General features: G+C 43.0%; 1 protein-coding gene and 1 long non-coding RNA gene across 18 annotated transcripts; one reads left to right on the top strand and one right to left on the bottom strand.

Moving 5' to 3' along the window:
* The first annotated feature begins 263 nt into the window (after positions 1-263).
* LOC109738431 (uncharacterized) lies at positions 264-8,369 on the top strand. 17 transcript variants are annotated; one of them, XR_012188468.1, is made up of 11 exons: positions 264-779; positions 1,142-1,174; positions 1,638-1,693; positions 1,985-2,075; positions 2,644-3,010; positions 3,128-3,885; positions 5,366-5,479; positions 6,088-6,139; positions 6,215-6,316; positions 6,438-6,488; positions 7,137-8,369. It is a non-coding gene; the product is annotated as an uncharacterized lncRNA (long non-coding RNA). The 17 variants fall into 17 exon arrangements; XR_012188470.1 differs by having other exon boundaries at positions 7,134-8,369; XR_012188475.1 differs by having other exon boundaries at positions 6,438-6,505; positions 7,134-8,369.
* An 893-nt stretch (positions 8,370-9,262) lies between these two features.
* LOC109738430 (bZIP transcription factor 29) lies at positions 9,263-15,068 on the bottom strand. Its single transcript, XM_020297536.4, has 4 exons — positions 13,903-15,068; positions 13,697-13,829; positions 13,533-13,617; positions 9,263-9,859 (listed from the first exon to the last, which is right to left on the bottom strand). The coding sequence occupies exons 1-4, from the start codon at positions 14,865-14,867 to the stop codon at positions 9,621-9,623; spliced, it is 1,422 nt and encodes a 473-aa protein (XP_020153125.1). The 5' UTR covers positions 14,868-15,068; the 3' UTR covers positions 9,263-9,620.
* Positions 15,069-15,268: the final 200 nt, after the last annotated feature.

The following is a 15,268-nucleotide window of genomic DNA, read 5'->3' as shown; positions in this document are numbered from 1 at the left end:
ACCTCCATAGTGGGGAGTAACATATGTGTGGTAACATGCAACACTTCATTTATTAGACTATAGACACATCTTGTCTTGATATGTGTGATGTTACTTATACTACTAGTAACTAGCTATGTTACTACCTTCCCCCTTTCTTCATTTATTACTTGTCACGTCATCTACTTTATCTAGATATGTGTGATGTTACTACCTATGTTACTCTCACTGTGGGTAGTCTTATGTTACTCCCATCGTGAGTAGTCTTACATGAGATCACCTTCACATCATGATTTTACCAGACGCTCGTACGAGCGATTCCTCCTGCCCCCGCCGCTCGCACGAACCAGGAGCGAGGCCCGCTCGCACAAAAAAGCCCGGCTAGGGTTCCACCCACCGCCGCCTCCCTGCCACAGGCGCTCCCTCTCTTCGCCGATCCACCTACGACACGCTCCTCTTCTTTGATGCGGCCTAACCGCGTCCCGTTCGCCCGCCCGGCCACCTGTCCGTGAGGGTTTCCGCGGCACCGCCGCCGCCGGCTGCCATTCACGCCCACGCCGACGGAAAGGCCGTAGTCAAGCCGTGGGGCGGGGGCATCGGCGACGGGGCTGATGCGACGGACCTCCATGCGCCCTCCAAACCGAATGCCCTCTTGTCCACGTCTACATCTGTCCGTTTATCTCCTCTGAGTCAGAGTGCCCTCCGTCAGAACTCTTTGTCAGCGTGGCGGCCGGTGGCAGCGGCCATCTACGATCTGTTCATGCGTTGCCCTGATGGAGGCGGCCGTGCTCCATAGCAAGGTCAGGATTGGATCAGTTCGTTTGAGTTCCTCTTGTTCTCTTCTCTAAAGGCAATCCACTTATTCATAGTTTATATACTCCCTCCGTAAAGAAATATAAGAGCGTCTAGATCACTAAATTAGTGATGTAAACGCTCTTATATTTGTTTACAGAGGGAGTACTTTATACTTTGATCAGTCCAGAATTGGATAAGCATGTTCATGTACATGCATTAGAAAAAGGTTTCTGCTCAGAGCTACTACAATGTGCCATCAAAGAAAAAGATTTGTATTTCATCCCAAAGAACAAGAGAATAACAGATTAGATAAGCATGTTCAGTACGTGCATTACAGTGATTCTATTGATAATTTCTTTTGTTGCAGGCGGAAAGGGAAACCAACTTCAACTTTGCGAGGGTAATCTTCTAGAATCCTTGTCTTAGTCTAATCAATTTTTTTACTCAGATTTGTGCAGGCTGGGATGTTTTAACTTTAGATTTGTGCTCCAAAGTCACACGGATTTTTTTTCAAGAAATTGGAATTATTATGCCGGAATGTGATCTCACAAACATACATCCATCCTCCCAAAAACACACATGACGTACCCACTTCCTTTTGGATTTACCAGTATCACTATTTTTACATCTGGAGTACAAAACTTCAAATAATTCTTTTTTTGGTCAGACTATGAGCAGAGAGCAAATCATTTATAAAGAAACAAAAAAATTGGTCTGCTATCAGATGGTACATTTATTTCAACACAAAATGCAAGAAAGCTTCACGGTCTCATGAAGAGGGCATGCTTTTGAATTAATTCTGACTGATCTGAAATTCACTTAAATTTTGTTGTTGATGATCTGCAGTTATTTTTTATTTGTAGAGAAGTTCCGCATTTGAGAAGCCGGAGAAGAGTATCTCACTAAGTACAGATTCGAGGTAGGGATATCATTTTCTCTCCAATCCATTTATCATGGGATCATTTCCCAGAAAAAGACAAACATGAAGGTAGCTGTGGACAGACTATATTTGTTTACTTCTTCTACCCACAAGTTTCATGTACTGGACAACTATATTACACATATCTTGTGTTATGAAAGATAATAGTTGGTGATTGATATGGCAAGTGTCTACGAGCTGCCTAATATAGCATGCATTTAACAGTTCTTTCGCATTCATATCTCTGCCTTCTCATAATTCCATGGATTTTTACTATATTGCGTATCCCAGTGACTTTGCCAACTTGCTGACATGGGGTCCTGTTCAGAGCACAAGCTTCACCTGAATAACCTTCTTTCAGTTAGTAAAACACTCAGCAAAGGTAATTGGGCCTCCCTTAATTTATCTACCATCTTGCTTGGTTTGCACTGCTTTCTGTGTCTTAGATTCAACCTCTCCAAAAATGGGTGAAGTGTCAACCGTATTCTGTTGATAATTTTATGAGAACACGTTTGTCTAAAATGATTTTTATTCCCCATAAGAACGCACGGGCAGCTCTTAAAGCTGAAAAACTACAGCTTTCATGTAGCATCTTATGTGTCGCACTTCTCTCGAATATGCTGAATAGGTTGGTGCATCTCACCACCCACAAGCACACACAAAGGACGCATCTGCACTGAAGTGAATAAAGAATATCAACTTATTTCATTGCTTTTGTCCACAAGAAATGCTATTTATTCTACTACTAATATACATGTGGTCTTCTAGATGTGTTTGCTTTCTACAATTGTGTGCAGGGTTTGTAATTATTAAATTCAAGATTTCTTCTTTTCAAAGTGATAGAGCATATCCCTTTTTCAACCGGGCGAGAGGGAGCGAGAGAGAGATCGTCACGTACATATTGTGTCCCACTCCGATTTTGCTCACCAATGTGTTCCTCCACGCTGCAGCAGCCGACTCCGTCGATGTCGTGCTCGTTTACCAGCCATGCATTCCAGACAAGTTGAATGCCGGTGGCAACAGACATTCAACGGCACCCTCGTCGGCGCTCTCCTCGCAGGACCCCGCCTCCCACGCTGGACCTCCTTGCTGCCCGCACAACGCTATTACTCCACGCACGCATGGCCAAACTTCCTCATAGGGGTGCGTAGGTGTGTCGTTCCTGCAGACCTATTTTTTGGTGCTGCGTCGACATGCTAGGCCACGCTTCATCTTCGACTGGCTCAACCTCCACGGCACGGCGCAGCCGCGCAGGCTACAGTCCGCCCAAGCGCCGGGATGTGCAAGGCGTTCTGGGGCGTGTGTACGCCGACTAATGTGACTTTCTGCTTTACTCAGCGAGCAATCCTAGGGATTTCTTTTTTTTTTGGAATTCATTATACATTTCTGTTTTTGATTTAATTTTAGGGCCTCATGTGCATATATCTGTTGCAGATTGGTGAAGATAAAGTTGCCGATGTGGTGCTCCTGCTCACCTCAGATGCAATTCAAAATTATGTTGATTTATGTTCCTCTGTGTTACAGTTTATTCTGGTTTTTAGAAATACTATTTTTTTTTAGTAAGGACAGTGACTATTCTTATTTTGACAAAGAGTGTGGTAGATGAACATGTCTTCATTTTCTGGACCGCTCAATATTATGTGATATTGTACTGGCAAGTAACGAGGAGATTGTTGATGTGCGATTCTAGATTCTTGAGAGAAATACTAATTTTTTTTAGTAAGGACAGTGACTATTCTTATTTTGACAAAGAGTGTGGTAGATGAACATGTCTTCGTTTTCTGGACCGCTCAATATTATGTGATATTGTACTGGCAAGTAACGAGGAGATTGTTGATGTGCGATTCTAGATTCTTGAGTGAATACTACCATGTTATTTTAAGGCCAGTTGTCACTTATAATAGAAGCTCAATAATGCACTTACTCTACCACCAAATTCAAATTATTGAAAGATCAATCCAACATTAATTTGCCTCAAATACAGTCTGATGCATTTTCCTTAACATGACACTCTTTTTAGAGTGATAACCTTCATTTCAGGTTGCCGGCATTCCAAAGAAACTTCAAGATTGCAAGACAATGAAAGCGTAATTATATATTTTTTGCAGTGGCAAGGTGAAATTGTATAAAAGAGACAAAGAAGAGTTGCTTCATGTCCTTAATCATCGGTGTGCACCAACGCAGAAAAAGTGGTGATAACTTTCTCATGAATTTTTAATTTTCCCCTCCACTCACAAATTGATGGCTTTATCTAATTGTAAGACAGGCACATTGCAAGGTGTATTTAGACATCATTAGTAATGAGCCATTAATATATATATATATATATAGGTAAAATGGATAAACGTAAAAAATATTTATCCCTTGTATTCGTGTTCTGAGCACGATCCTTCCAAGTACATGTTTTATGTTTTTATTTGTAGCACTGTCATATGTTAGACCTAATGCCTTGCTAAATGTCCTGTGCAGGCCATAAAAGAGAGGGGGGAGAGGAGGGAGGGAGAGAGAGGGAGGGAGAGAGGGAGAGAGAGAGGGAGAGAGAGGGAGGGAGAGAGAGAGGGAGAGAGAGGGAGAGAGAGAGAGGGAGGGAGGGAGGGAGCTGAAATGCCGGTTGATTTACCTATATATATATAGGTAAAATGGATAAATGTAAAAAATATTTATCCCTTGTATTCGTGTTCTGAGCACGATCCTTCCAAGTACATGTTTTATGTTTTTATTTGTAGCACTGTCATATGTTAGACCTAATGCCTTGCTAAATGTCCTGTGCAGGCCATAAAAGAGAGGGGGGAGAGGAGGGAGGGAGAGAGAGGGAGGGAGAGATAGAGAGAGAGAGGGAGAGAGGAGGGAGGGAGAGAGAGGGAGGGAGAGAGAGAGGGAGAGAGAGAGAGGGAGAGGGAGGGAGGGAGGGAGCTGAAATGCCGGTTGATTTAACAGTAATAATCGCCAAGAATACCAGTTGATTTGCATGGAAACTGTGAAGGTTTATTTAGACATGATTAGTGGCGAGCCATTAGAATACATTAGGGAGCGAGGGAGGTAGAAACCCACCTATGCATACAGCCTCGCGTGAAGATGCTAATGGTTCTAATTAACAAGGCAGTTTTCAGATGTTTTTTCTTCAGGAACTTGAAAAGAATAGGTCTAAATCCATGCCAAAAAAAGAGAATAGGTCTAAATGATTAAGCATCACTTCTGCCATTAGTTGCAAAACTTGTTTTGTGGGTCAATGGGTAGGAAAGAAAGATTCGACAGTTGCTTAAGAGTAAATATGTCAAATGCCAACATAAGTAACGATTTTATTTCTGAGTTAGGTACAAAAGAATGTGATAGAGAAAAGGAGTTTGCTTTATCTAAAGAATGTGATAGATAAAAAGGAGTTTGCTTTATCTCTTATCCCGCCTATCACACGAATATGTTTAGCTCATATGTGTATGTGATTAACTGATTAGAAGTTTAGCACAAGACCATTTTTTTGCTTCTTTGGTTGAGCTCTCTTTAAATTTTTTTATTGATGCACCAAACAGCAATTTGTGGTTTGTTACTCTAGAGGTTAAGAAAATATACTTCGGGCTTGGGGATTTTTGTTGAGTAAAAACTAATCATGGTTAATGTTTCAGATGTAAGATGTTGTCTGCACCCCGTGTAATTTTCGTCAGTTTCTTTTCTCAGTGTGGAGACTATGCCAGTGGAGAGACCAACGACGATTACCTTGAGATAGTGGGATGTGCATGGAAGGAGCGACTAACAATGTAGAGGAAAGCTGCGCTCGCCGGCACCGGTCAGGTATGTTGCTTTCCTGTGCTCGTTTCACCGCCATGCTATGCTTCTTTACCTTCCTGGCTATTGCGGTGCAAATCTTTGGAAGTTTCCCCAAATTATCACATTTTGGAGTTGTTGTTCTATTGAAATTGAACAAACGCAATCATAGATGGTTAGCAGGGCTTTGGTCCTTATTTTCTTATTTTCTTACATACCATTTGTCTAGGCCAAAGGTGTGATTCTTCAGGGTTAATACTTCTACATATTGTTAGCTCTTGATTCTGTTTTTCTGGGACATTTATAACAATTTAGCCTCAAATATACTTGTATTTTTTCTGGGGCATTTTTAAGTGCGTGCGCAAGCTTCAAGTATGTACAGTGCACACACTTTTGTTTGACAAATTATAACCCCAATCAAGGTCCAAATCGAAGCATATATGACATCACAAATGGATCTAAACAAATGACGTCACAAATGTCCTCCAAGGAATGGTCATATAGAAAAGAAACTTAAAACAGAATTCGTTGGAAGTATGTTGTTTTCCTTTCTTGAACTTGTATTCCATCATTTATTAATATTTATTTACCATGTCCATTAACGTACTATGAGCTAATTTTACATAACATTACAGGGTCCTAAATGATTGAGGAGTAAAATTAGATCATGGCCTTTCATGTTTGAAGGTATTGTTCATGTAAATTTGTTATTCCTACTGAAATTGACATACTAATCCTACACGCACCTGAATATTCTTGCAGGGATATAGTATTATGATAACTCTCAAAAATCAATATTGTATAATGACAGAAGTTAATAATCTAAATCAGCAGGAGCAAGCTTTGGATGAGTGTATATACTAGGTTGGTAGCTGTTGCAAACAATAATCTTCAAATTCTTGAATGCTCTACAAAACATACAATCTGCTTTATTGCTGAACCAAATAAAAGCATGATATAACTTGGAATCTTGTTTTTCTCGCAGCGACATGTGCGGAAAGCTAAGCGGGTTAATGGAAGATGAGAATGGTCGAAGGTAATCAGAATTCTCCGGTTAGTTATAAGATGCTCTTTGGGTGTCTTTCATATAAATAAAAAAGTTTGAAGATTATTGAACAACTAAAAGTCATTTTGTCCTTTTCAAAAAAAGTCATTTTGTCTATTTGATGGTTATATCTCTGACAGGAGACCCCATCTTGTCCTTAGTACCCAATTTGTCAATATGTGTGCTTTATGATAATTTTGTTTGTTTGTTAGTATTAGAAAGAGTGTCACATAGCTAGGATACTTGTGGAGCCATTGGTTGGTACATACGATTTGAGGATTACCAGATAACAGTCTTACTTGTCAAAAAGTTTTTACATTAACATTTAATGTTCTTGATGTATTATCAGAAATGAGCAATGTCTAATCATTGGGTGACAACTAATGCACTAGCTTTGTTTTAGTTTTGTGTAACAATGGTCTCAGCTTAGGGAGTCAGATATTAACATATAAAGCATAACATGATCACATCGCAATTTGCAAAATATTCACTCTGTACGGAGGTGAAATACCTTCTCATTATATGTGATGTTCTCCAGTCCTAAGTATGTGCTTTGTCTGAGCTGAAGTTTATTTCTTTACACTCAATTGCCCTTATTTATTGGTTATTATTTTCTCGATTCACCAACGGTGACAGCAGAGTTGCGGTGACGGTGTCAACCATGATGTTATAGGGAGATGCACTATTGGATGCCATTCTATTTGCTCCATGTGCAATTTGGTAAAATTGATTCATGTTTTAAATTCAAAAGTTATGTTCTTTCATGTTGTAAACTGCATCCTATAGTTATTCATGCATTTTTGTCTACGCGATGACACGTATAAAATGCATTGTCAATGTTTAGACGATGGTGGTATAAGAAGAAAATAAACTGCTGTTTTTTATCCTCGACAAGATATTTTGGGTCCTCTTTCTGTGCTAGCATCTTTTCTTTTGGAATGGGATAGTTAATGGTGCTCTTATAAAAAATTTGTTGTCTCCCTTCATTCCGAAATATAAGCCCTTTTAGAGATTTCAATAAGGACTACATACGGATGTATAAGCTTCGTATGTAGTCCATATTGGAATCTCTAGAAAGGCTTATATTTAGGAACGGAGGGAGTACAAGAAAAACAACTGCAGCCACCTTTTTTTAGTTACTCTATTCCAAGGTTGGTACTAGAAGATTTCAGAAGGAAAATGAATGCAAAACAAACTATGGAGAAAGTAATATGTGCAATATACCAAACTGGAGGAAGAAGTACAAATCAAGATAAGAACATTACATCAGTGGTGGTTTGAAAGTGGCAAAAGCGGGGAGGAAGGTAAAATAAGAAATGTAGAAGAGCTCTCTTATATTGCCTACAAGCAAGTTGATTAGTGCTCTTGTATTTTCAAGAAGGAGAAGAGAATTACTGGAAAAAAACAAAATGGAAATGACCTGAAGGAGGAACTTTGAAGGTAAACTGTGATGGGCTTTCTTTTCTGGAAATAGTAATGGTGGCTAGGGATCTATCATTAGAGACGATGAAAGAGATGATATCGCATGTACGATGGGTAAAACTCTGAATATACTACGTCACTTGCATGTTGAGATTGTGTCGGCTCACAAATGAGCACAATTAGTTGTGACTGCTAAGTAAAGTTGAGGTATAAGCAATATTAGTTTTGAGACTGGCGGGTGTGGAACATGAAGGGAAAGATCTCTCTTGAGGTCTGCATTTCTATGCTGGATGTGAAGGAGTTTCTCTACTAAAACTTACAGTTTTAAAACTTGTGTACTCCAGTAGAGATTGTAATAAAGTAGCACATTCCCTAACCGCCCTGGGTTGTAGTTTAAATATAGAAGCAAGCGTTGTAATGGACCATGATGTATCTGTTGTAACTGAACAAGTGTCGTGCCACTTAGTTGTGACGTACTCCCTCCGTACCTAAATATTTGTCTTTCTAGAGATTGCAACAAGTGACTACATATGGAGCAAAATGAGTGAATCTATATTCTAAAATATGTCTACCTACATCCGTATGTTTAGTCCATTTGAAATGCCTAGAAAGACAAATATTAAGGAACGGAGGGAGTATATGTAATGCAACTGTCTGCAATTTTTTTACTTGTGTTTAACTTGTACGCCGACGTCCAGTTTAGAGTTTATGAGGTATTGCACATGGATTCCCAGTATTGTGTGCTGAATAAATGTGCATGACATACAATCTAAGAACAGAGGAAAAGGAACAGAATAAATGTTAGCACTAACACTGCGCCTATTCGAGGAGACGGAAAGCATCACAAGGTTAGAGAGAGAGAGCATCACAAGGTGATAGAGAGAGAGAACATCACAAGGTGACAGAGAGAGCCCCTCTCTAATCATACTTCTGTTGCTTCCTGGTGAATATGAATTACATTGTGTTTTCATGGAAGCCTTTTCTTTCCCCTCTCTAATCATACTACCGCTCTTATCTTTACCTCTCTCTATATGAAGCTAGAAATATTATGGCAACGCACGGGCATTCAGCTTCTGCCTATAGCAACGCACGGGCATTCTACTAGTAAAATGTAGATGCTCTGAGGGCGGCTGACTTTGTCCACGTTCGTTGTTCGCGGACTGGAACTTTTTTTTTTGAATGGATTGCTTACCTAGCTCGCCACACTCGAATTTTTGGAGAGCAAGATCTGCAACGGTTACTTTCATAAGCAACCAACGCCAAAACGTGAACACAAGCATAGCCCGAACGCTGACGAAGTAGTACGCCATATCCTCCATTACACGATCACGGCACAGGTACTGTTGTAGATTTTGTAATATAATAATCTCAAAGACTCGCAGAAACAACTCGTCGGGAAGAATCTTTAATGAGAAGACTACCACAGTGACTCACCAGGAAGGTACTCATGTACAGCACGAATATACGACAGATAATACGGTACGACGACGACCATGCTCCACGCTGACCACCTTAAACAAAAGAACTCGGGCAGCATCCGTTGCCCAACCACTGCTATCAATCCTACAACCTGTCTGATATAATCAAAAGATATTATTTTCTCTCCGCTCGCACATACGATCACCATCCTTCAACTCATCATGCTTGTCTAGATTCGCGTTTCTCCTCTGCTACAGAGATCCAGGTTCTTTGTAACTTGGTCTATGCTGATTGCTGCGACTGCTGTTGCTGCTGCTGCTGCTGCTGCTGCTGCTGTTGCTGAGCCTGCTGCGTCTGTGATGACTGCTGCTGTTGCTGCTGCTGTATTTGCAGCTGCTGCATTTGAATCAGCTGGGAGTTCATCTGCTGCTGTAGACCCGCCTTCGACATACGAGCATCCGTAATCTCACCGGTTGCAAGTTTCAGCCGCTGGACCTCACCCGTCAGTGCTTCATTCAGAGCTGGATACACATGAATCCCATAGAGAAACATAAATCAATGGACAGAACATTGCAAAACAACTAATTAAATTACATGACAGCCTTCATTCAATCAATGCAATAGGTGGCAAAAAAGAATACAATGTGCATCAACAAGGAAATAAAATCTTATATTATCTGAAAAGAAAAAAATGGCACATGCACAGTTGATTTCCAGAGTTAAGCAATGAAAGTCACAAAGCAAGACGAGCATATATATAACCCTGTCACCCAAATAAACACAATGACACATGACTGGTTTAATAGACACTGCAAACAACAACCTGAACAACTAAACATGGATTATATAACACAATACATAACTAATACTGTGATAACAAGCATGAAGATAATGAAAATAAGCCACACCCATATGTCAGGCAGACAGCCCAGACACTGTACGGACACAAATAAGCCACCCAAACGGACCCCCCAAACCCAGCCCATATGTTCGGCTGTCCGGCACCCCTCAAACACAGCTCATATGTGGGACGGATTTGGGACCACCCAGATGCGTCCACCACGTCGGATCCAGCAAGCCGAACCCACCCCAAATCCCTCCAAATTGACCACTCTCTCTATTGTGTTTGTCTTCCCTTTCCCGCGTCCGAGGCGTTGCCCTCTTCCGCATCTGCGCCGCCCACCTCCTCCTTCGTCCTAGCCGTCCTAGCCCACTCCGCCGTCCGCCCGCACCATGGAGGATGGCTCAGCGGAGTCCATGGGGGTCCCTACCGTTGGGAGCAAAGCGGAGACCATCATCTGCAAGGAGCAGTACGTCCGCGAGAAGGCAAGAAGGACATCGTTGACATGGAGCTCACCACATCCGCGCCCTCGGCCACACCCTACGCCGTTCCAGCTTCGCAATGGTCCGGCATCTCGGATGGCTTCGTGCAGGAAGCGGACGCCTCTTGGACACATCGTACAAGTCACCACAACTCCAACAGTCATGGACAACGTTGGGGATCCTCGGCGTCGGACATGCCTAGCAACTGTTTGAAGATATTCCTCAACAAAATGCTCAGGTCTTTTTTGCCCCGTGTGCATTTACCGGATCAATTATAGGATGGTGGTTTCATTCTGATGCATCTTTAGGACTCGTTCATGATGGATATGATAGATGACGGTGAAGCTCCTCCAAACTATGAAATGGGTAATCAAAATCCGCCTTTGTTTGAACAAGTTTTGCAGTTCCTATGCACAAGTGGCAAATAGCACCAAAGTGGTATTGGAGTCGATGGCCATGTAAGTTTTGTTTGCTTCACATTGTTCATCATCTTCCTTGTCTTGCTTCGTTTCTTGGATTATTTTGGATTGTTGGGTGCAATTGAATGGGAAACCAAGGTGGTCAAGCCTCTTGAAGATATCAAAAACCCCGTCAATTGACCAATCTATTGGAGTGGATGACGACGATGAGCCAAATGGAGGGGCGGACTGACATGGGACCGACCCAAAGAGGAATAGACACTTGAGGGGGAGGAAGTGGGAGAAGGATGGGGATGCGCGTGACAACGCGGCAAGCAAGATGTCTGCCACATGGACGTGACCCAAAAAGAAGCAAGAGAAATGGCAAAAAAAATGGAGCTTGAGAAGGCGAAGGCATATGAGACAATTGAGCTTGAGAAAGAGAGGGTGAGACTCAAGAGGACCATTGAGTCAAGGATCATGTCGGCCGACACTATCCTCATGTATGACAATTGCAAGAAGTGGATCATCAACAAAAAGGAGATCCATGAGCGCAACAATGGGGGCGATTGATTCATTCGTGTATGCCTATGCATGAATTGTTGAATTTGATTTGTTGTGAATTATTTTGGCTTGTGTTGAATTGGTTGTGTGCTATATGATCTATATGCATGGCTTTGTATGGAGTTGAGGTTTTGTGTATAAGGGGTGTGGTTGCCCGGGCGGACAAATATGGGGCGGTCGGCGAACATACATTTTGGCTTGTATATTAGCTACATATGGACTATATATCAATCCACAGCGAGGACCATGGCAACAAAATCACTAGCGTAAATTGCTGACCGCTAGCTAAGTAGCTACAACATTTACTGAAAGCCTGAAACCAACTGTGGACCCGTAAATAACCGAAAACACACAGAAGACAATGGAGAAAATGCTATGATAGACCTTCAACCTTACAACACACTAAAAATGGTCAAAACAAGTATACATCACCAGCGTGAACTTTCATAAACGAATTTTGTACTAATTGAAATAGCAATCTGACATTTAGATCTGAATAGGCTATTAAACACAATTCAAAACTAGATATATCGAATATTTGGATCTTTTCAAATGTCATTAAGGAAAAATATACAAGCCTTTTCGACAAAAGCGAGCAAGAAGACAGTTTCTACAGTATACGCCTATAGTACTTATCAACCATAAAATGTGCCCAAAGGAACCAAAACGAACAGAAGGTCACATTAGCATCTAAAGGAACTGGACACTAGTTGATATATCCTCATGTAAGCAAGAGTAACAAACCTAGTCAAACTAGACGCACATGAGGAAATCAAGAGAAAATAGTGTTGAGGTATTCAAGGTTCTCAAAATATTTTAAAACATACATTGATTAATGATAAAACAGTGTTACGATATGCAAGATTTTCCAAATACATATTGTTCAAAAAATATCCCAGTAAAAGTATGTACCATAATGGTACAACCCAGCCACCTGGTGACCGAACCCCTCGCAACTAATAAAGTAATAATATAAAATGAATATACTGCGCCATCAATTTTCAACTCAACCAATTTGCAAACCACATGGTCTTTCCTGAGACAAAAGGACTTTAATCTACTCGGCAAGTAATCAACGCCTGGAAAATATGCACACCAGCACAAAAAGAATCAGTAATATTTATAATGATAGCTTAATATAACTGACTAACACAGAGAACAAGCACATTATCTTTTGTATAATAATCACGAAACAAGGTAATAGAGTGTGCTTTGGTTGGTAGCCAAAAATTGCTAGCCAATATTTTAGCATGCTTACATTTGGCGACTTAATATAACTGACTATCATAGAGAACAAGCACACGATCTTCTGTAAATCACGAAACAAAGGTAATAGTCCATGCTTTTGTTGGGAGCCAAAAATTGCTAGCCAACATTTTGGCATGCCTATTGTGCAACTCCAAAACTTGCCAAATGTAGGCAAGTTTTCAGAGAAGTTGGCACCCAACCAATTGGTTTAGCTTTGGCTTGCATAAATATTGGTAAGTCATCTTTCAGCATCAAACCATGAATTTTTTTTATTACAAACACAGCCAAGATGCATGGTAAATTAAGAACCAATATATCTATAATGAGACACATGAAGCATGCAATAACATCCAAGAACCACTCGACTATTGCATTTTAATGTAAACTGTTTGCTTGGCCTTGATAAACCCTACAGTGTGAGTGCACATAAACAGAAACTATCCCGACCCAACAATAAAAACACTGATCTGCATTGGTGATACTACATGCCTACCAAACCAGCCCAGACAGTCGAAAGTCGGCACAAACACATGCTGGCATAATACTTGAAGAGCGCTATTTTTATATTGCCGTTTGCTAGTTTCCCGAGAAGACATAACCCAGTTTAATTTTCACCAAAAGAAATGAAGAACAATGCTGCAAGGGACGATAAGAAGCATACCATCTCTCAGCTGTGCCTGTTGCTCCATTGCTTGCAGCCTTATTTTCAACTCATTGTTCTGAGTCGCAAGTCCTCCAGAGTCCCTCTGCAAACAAGTGCGTCAAGAATTAGTTCAGTCCTAACATAAACAAAATCAAAATACAGAGCAACTCCATGAGACAAACCTGCATCATTGTCAACTGTGCTGAAAGCGTAGTCGCCTCTGTCTGCAAGACCTGTACCTTATGCTCGAGTTCTTGAATGTACCTCATCTTGCGCTCCTTTGACCTTGCCGCAGACTGGCGATTTGCCAAAATCCTGTCAATTTTAAAAAGTCAGGATGCTTAAATTGAGGGGGAAATATTTTTTCACTCTATTATGAAATGCATACCTCTTGACCCTCTTAGGATCTGTCAAAGCTATCTCTGCGAGGCGTTCATTTGCCATGATCTTCTTCTTCTCAGCCTCAGTGAACTCCCCGTTGGCGAACTCGGTACCAAACAGTGACGCAGCACCACCACCATCCAAGGACCCACTCCCGCTCCTGGAAAGGCCACCGCTGGGGGACGGCAGGGGTAGCTTTGGTGAATCGTCACCTGTGGCATAGTTGAGCTTCCCCATGAAGCTGTCCATGGACAAGCTGCGACAATGCCGAGACTTGGCTCCGTCCTTCCTCTCCGCTGAGGTGGACTGGCTCTCGGCTTCGTTCTCGCTGCTCTCGGCCGCGCTGGCAGCGCGGGTGCCGCTGGCACGGCTGTGACTGTCACGGTCGTCGTGGCGGTCCTCGGAGGAGTTGAGCGCGTCCATCCCGTCCAGGTCCATGTAGGCGTTGACAAGGTCGTACAACGCAGCGTCCTCACCCTCCAATCTGCCGCCATCCTGTCCCGTGGCCGCTTCGCGCTTCACCGGCGCCGGGGGCGGCAGTGGCGGGCTGAGCTGCGAGAACCCGAAGGGGATGTCGCTCTGAGAGCGGCGGTGGCCAGCCCTCCGCGGCGGCAGGCCGAAGGGCGGCGGGTCGGAGCTTGAAGACGGCGGGGAGGGCGGGATGGCGGGGGGGCCGGCCAGATCGGCGTACGGCGGCGGCGGGAGCGAGTCGAGAGAGAAGAAGAGGGGCTGCGACAGCGAGCGCGCGTGGTGGGCCGCGGCGCCGGAGGGGATCTGGCCGTAGGGCGACGGGAGACGCACCTGCGGGTGAGCCGGGGGCCGGGGCGACGGGGAGAGGCGCCTGTGGTGGTAGGCGGAGGCGGCGGCGAGGTCGAGCGGGGTCGGGGAGCGCGGCACTGGCGGCTGCCCGCCCCCGCCGCCCTGCGGGGACAGATGCTGGCGCGCCGGATCAGCGCCACCGGAGTCGTCCATGGAGAAGCTTATAGAAGGTGGCTCCGGTAGGGGGAGGCGGCGGAATGCCGACGGCGAGGAGAGGTGAGGCCCAAGCGCCGACCTCGAACTGAAGATGTGGGGGAAGAGAGAGAGAGAGAGAGAGAGAGAGAGAGAGGGGCAGCCTCGCGAGGAGCTCGCTCGCTTGCTCGGACAAAAACAAAAATAAAAGCTGATTTTCTCGTGGCGAGTAATAATAATTTTTAATTGGGGTTTGCGTGTGCATGTGGTCCGAGGCGGAGCTACGTGCCGCGTGACTCCATTGGACAGAGGGACCTGAAAAATCCCTCCCTCTTTTTCTTTTCTTTTGTTTATTTATCTATCTATGCACCGTGCTTGGCAAATGAAGGCCGGTTTGACCGGACGCTCTGCTATATTCGGGG

Source organism: Aegilops tauschii, chromosome 7 (genome assembly GCF_002575655.3).
Source record: "Aegilops tauschii subsp. strangulata cultivar AL8/78 chromosome 7, Aet v6.0, whole genome shotgun sequence".
NCBI lineage: Eukaryota > Viridiplantae > Streptophyta > Magnoliopsida > Poales > Poaceae > Aegilops > Aegilops tauschii.
Note: the sequence above shows the minus strand (reverse complement) of the source record. Positions and strands in the feature narration are given on the sequence as shown.

Coding starts and splice junctions, on each gene's coding strand:
- LOC109738430 (XM_020297536.4), bottom strand. CDS start 14,867: ATGGACGACTCCGGTGGCGCTGATCCGGCGCGCCAGCATCTGTCCCCG. Junction 13,618..13,696: donor CACAGTTGACAATGATGCAG/GTTTGTCTCATG, acceptor ACTTGTTTGCAG/AGGGACTCTGGAGGACTTGC. Junction 9,860..13,532: donor ACAGGCACAGCTGAGAGATG/GTATGCTTCTTA, acceptor ATGTGTATCCAG/CTCTGAATGAAGCACTGACG.